The sequence below is a fragment of the Triticum dicoccoides genome, chromosome 4B, assembly GCF_002162155.2.
Source record: "Triticum dicoccoides isolate Atlit2015 ecotype Zavitan chromosome 4B, WEW_v2.0, whole genome shotgun sequence".
Taxonomy (NCBI): Eukaryota; Viridiplantae; Streptophyta; class Magnoliopsida; order Poales; family Poaceae; genus Triticum; species Triticum dicoccoides.
The window spans coordinates 419,679,016-419,683,476 of NC_041387.1; the positions used below are offsets into that span (position 1 = coordinate 419,679,016).

The 4,461-nt window shown below is 42.1% G+C and overlaps 1 protein-coding gene across 1 annotated transcript in view; it reads left to right on the forward strand.

The window, feature by feature from the left end:
• Nucleotides 1-380: 380 nt before the first annotated feature.
• The window catches only part of LOC119292716, a 111,196-nt gene continuing 107,115 nt past the window's right edge, over nt 381-4,461 (forward strand). The window contains exons 1-3 of the mRNA XM_037571448.1: nt 381-2,069; nt 2,178-2,438; nt 2,691-3,678. Coding sequence (XP_037427345.1) covers nt 381-2,069; nt 2,178-2,438; nt 2,691-3,678 — 2,938 coding nt within the window. The remainder of the gene's footprint in view (nt 2,070-2,177; nt 2,439-2,690; nt 3,679-4,461) is intronic.

Below are 4,461 nucleotides of genomic sequence, written 5' to 3' on the forward strand. Positions count from 1 at the left end.
ACTAAAGCTCCTCCCCTATATATACCAGTTCAGCACGCTCACTTAGCCATTTGGTGCCACTTCTCTTGACAAGCTTCACAAGGGGGTGTAGGTTTGCTTTTGGTTCCTCTTATGCACACAAGGTGTTTGATGAAATGCCCCAAGAGGGTGAAACAAACATGATATGAAGTGTTGGAGCCACACTTGAGGTTCCTCATTTATTTTTTCCTCCTCGATCGCGGTTAGCAACTTGAACCTTTCATGCATGTGTGTCATTGATAAAATATGCATGTGTGTTGTTCATTGTTTAATTTCTATTGTTTATAGCTAGTTAGTTTAACAAATGCATGATGGTTAATTATATATTTTATATTATAATAATGCAGATGAATCGGCAATGGATGTACGGTAACCGACTCTCCCGCGAGTTCACTACGGGTTTGAAAGATTTCCTCGTAGTGGCTAATGCGAACAAGCAGAAGGGTTTTGTTATCTGTCCATGTGTTGACTGTAAGAATCAGAAGGGTTACTCTTCCTCAAGAGAAGTTCACTTGCACCTGCTTCGGCACGGTTTCATGCCAAGCTATAATTGTTGGACCAAGCATGGAGAAAGAGGGGTTATAATGGAAGAAGATGAAGAAGGGGATGATTTCATCGATGAAAGCTATCTTGCTCATTTCGGTGATACTTTCATGGAGGATGCTGAAGGTGAAGGGGAAGGTGAAGGGGAAGGTGAAGGTGAAGAAGAGGCACGTGATGAGACCGTTGATGATCTTGGTCGGACCATTGCTGATGCACGGAGACGCTGCGAAACTGAAAAGGAGAGGGATAATTTGGATCGCATGTTAGAGGATCACAGAAAGTCGTTGTACCCCGGATGCGATGATGGTCTGAAAAAGATGGGCTGCACACTGGATTTGCTGAAATGGAAGGCACAGGCAGGTGTAGCTGACTCGGCATTTGAAAACTTGCTGAAAATGTTGAAGAATATGTCTCCAAAGAATAACGAGTTGCCTGCCAGTACGTACGAAGCAAAGAAGGTTGTCTGCCCTCTAGGTTTAGAGGTTCTGAAGATACATGCATGCATCAACGACTGCATCCTCTACCGCGGTGAATACGAGAATTTGAATGAATGCCCGGTATGCACTGCATTGCGTTATAAGATCAGAGGCGATGACCCTGGTGACGATGTTGAGGGCGAGAAACCCAGGAAGAGGGTTCCCGCCAAGGTGATGTGGTATGCTCCTATAATACCACGGTTGAAACGTCTGTTCAGGAACAAAGAGCATGCCAAGTTGTTGCGATGGCACAAAGAGGACCGTAAGTCGGACGGGGAGTTGAGACACACCGCAGATGGAATGCAATGGAGAAAGATCGACAGAGAGTTCAAAGATTTTGCAGCTGACGCAAGGAACATAAGATTTGGTCTAAGTACAGATGGCATGAATCCTTTTGGTGAGCAGAGCTCCAGCCATAGCACCTGGCCCGTGACTCTATGCATCTACAACCTTCCTCCTTGGTTGTGCATGAAGCGGAAGTTCATTATGATGCCAGTGCTCATCCAAGGTCCGAAGCAACCCGGCAACGACATCGATGTGTACCTAAGGCCATTAGTTGATGAACTTTTACAGCTGTGGGGCAGACCTGGTGTCCGTGTGTGGGATGAGCACAAAAAAGAGGAATTTAACCTACGAGCGTTGCTTTTCGTAACCATCAACGATTGGCCTGCTCTTAGTAACCTTTCGGGACTGTCAAATAAGGGATACAATGCATGCACGCACTGCTTACATGAGACTGAAAGTGTACATTTGCCAAATTGTAAGAAGAACGTGTACCTTGGGCATCGTCGATTTCTTCCGAAAATTCATCCAGTAAGAAAGAAAGGCAAGCATTACAACGGCAAGGCAGATCACCGGCCGAAGCCTGCGGAACGCACTGGTACTGAGGTATTTGATATGGTCAAGGATTTGAAAGTCATCTTTGGAAAGGGTCCTGGCGGACAATCAGTTCCGAAGGGAGCTGACGGGCACGCAGCCATGTGGAAGAAGAAATCTATATTCTGGGAGCTAGAATATTGGAAAGTCATAGAAGTCCGCTCTGCAATTGACGTGATGCACGTTACGAAGAATATTTGCGTGAACCTCCTAAGCTTCTTGGGCGTGTATGGGAAGACAAATGATACAAAGGAAGCACGGCAGGACCAACAACGTTTGAAAGACCCTGATGACCGGCATCCGGAATGGTTTCAAGGTCGTGCCAGCTACGCTCTGACCAAAGAAGAGAAGGTCATCTTTTTTGAATGCCTGAGCAGTATGAAGGTCCCGTCTGGATTCTCGTCCAATATAAAGGGAATAATAAACATGGCGGAGAAAAAGTTCCAAAACCTGAAGTCTCACGACTGCCACGTGATTATGACGCAATTGCTTCCGATTGCTTTGAGGGGGCTCTTGCCGGAAAATGTTCGAGTAGCCATTGTGAAGCTATGTGCATTCCTCAATGCAATCTCTTAGAAGGTAATCAATCCAGAAGTTCTACCACGGTTACAGAACGATGTGATCCAATGTCTTGTCAGTTTCGAGTTGGTGTTCCCGCCATCCTTCTTCAATATTATGACGCACCTCTTGGTTCACCTAGTCGAAGAGATTTTCATTCTCGGTCCTGTATTTCTACACAATATGTTCCCCTTCGAGAGGTTCATGGGAGTATTAAAGAAATATGTTCGTAACCGTGCTAGGCCAGAAGGAAGCATCGCCAAGGGCTATGGAAATGAGGAGGTAATTGAGTTTTGTGTTGACTTTGTTCCTGACCTTAAGCCGATTGGTCTTCCTCGATCGCGGCACGAGGGGAGACTACGTGGAAAAGGCACGATCGGAAGGAAATCAACGATATGTATGGACGGCCATTCTCTGACTGAAGCACACCACACTGTACTGACCAATTCCAGCTTGGTGGCTCCGTACTTTGAGAAACACAAGAATATTTTACGCTCGGACAACCCGGGGAAGCCTGAATCCTGGATTAGGAAGGCCCACATGGAGACTTTCGGCAGTTGGTTGAGAAAACATTTAATGAATGACAATGATGTTGTAGATCAGCTGTACATGTTGGCCAAGACACCATCTTCGACTATAACGACTTTCCAAGGGTACGAGATAAATGGGAATACATTTTACACGATCGCCCAAGATAAAAAGAGCACCAACCAAAACAGTGGTGTCCGCTTTGATGCAGCAACCGAGAATGGGCAAAAGGTCACATATTATGGTTACATAGAGGAGATATGGGAACTTGACTATGGACCCTCCTTTAAGGTCCCTTTGTTCCGGTGCAAATGGTTCAAGCTAACAGGAGGTGGGGTAAAGGTGGACCAGCAATACGGAATGACAATGGTGGATTTCAACAATCTTGGTTACCTTGACGAACCATTTGTCCTAGCAAAAGATGTCGCTCAGGTTTTCTATGTGAAGGACATGAGTAGCAAACCGAGGAAACGGAAAGATAAGAAAACAATCAGTACATCATGCGATGATCCAAAGCGCCACATTGTTCTTTCAGGGAAAAGAAACATCGTGGGAGTGGAGGACAAGACAGACATGTCAGAAGATTATAATATGTTTGCTGAAATTCCGCCCTTCAAAGTGAACACCGACCCAAGCATTAAGTTAAGTGATGAGGATACTCCATGGATACGGCACAATCGTAAGCAAGCAAGGACACAAGGGAAGAAATGATGTGTAATAATTTATTGTACCAAACTTTGTTGAATGGATCATGTGAATTATATTACCCGTGATGTGTTTGGTGTCCATTTTCGAATGATTCGAGATACCACTGATGATACATGAAATTTGGAGTGATTTAGTCATACTCCTGCCTAGGCGTATAATATGCATACTCGTAGTCTTCATAGCCGCCGCCGTTGTACTGGTAGTCGTCGCCTTCTAAGTTGCCGCCGTCGTCGTCGCTGCTGTCGTCGCTGTCATACTCCTGCCTAGGCGTATAAAATTTTGAATTGAATTAGTTTTATTTTTCTGAATTTTTTGATATATTATTTGTATTTTTAACATTTTGAATTGAATTAGTTTTATTTTTCTTAATTTTTTGATATATTATTTGTATTTTTAGAATTTTGAAATGAATTAGTTTTATTTTTCTGAATTTTTTGATATAATATTTGTGTTTTTAACATATTGAATTGAATTAGTTTTATTTTTCTGAATTTTTTGATATATTATTTGTATTTTTAACATTTTGAATTGAATTAGTTTTATTTTTCATAATTTTTTGATATATTATTTGTATTTTTAGAATTTTGAATTGAATTAGTTTTATTTTTCTGAATTTTTTGATATAATATTTGTGTTTTTAACATATTGAATTGAATTAGTTTTATTTTTCTGAATTTTTTGATATATTATTTGTATTTTTAAGATTTTGAAAAAGAAAAAGTATTTTGAAAAATACCTTTAGTCGCGGTTGGCC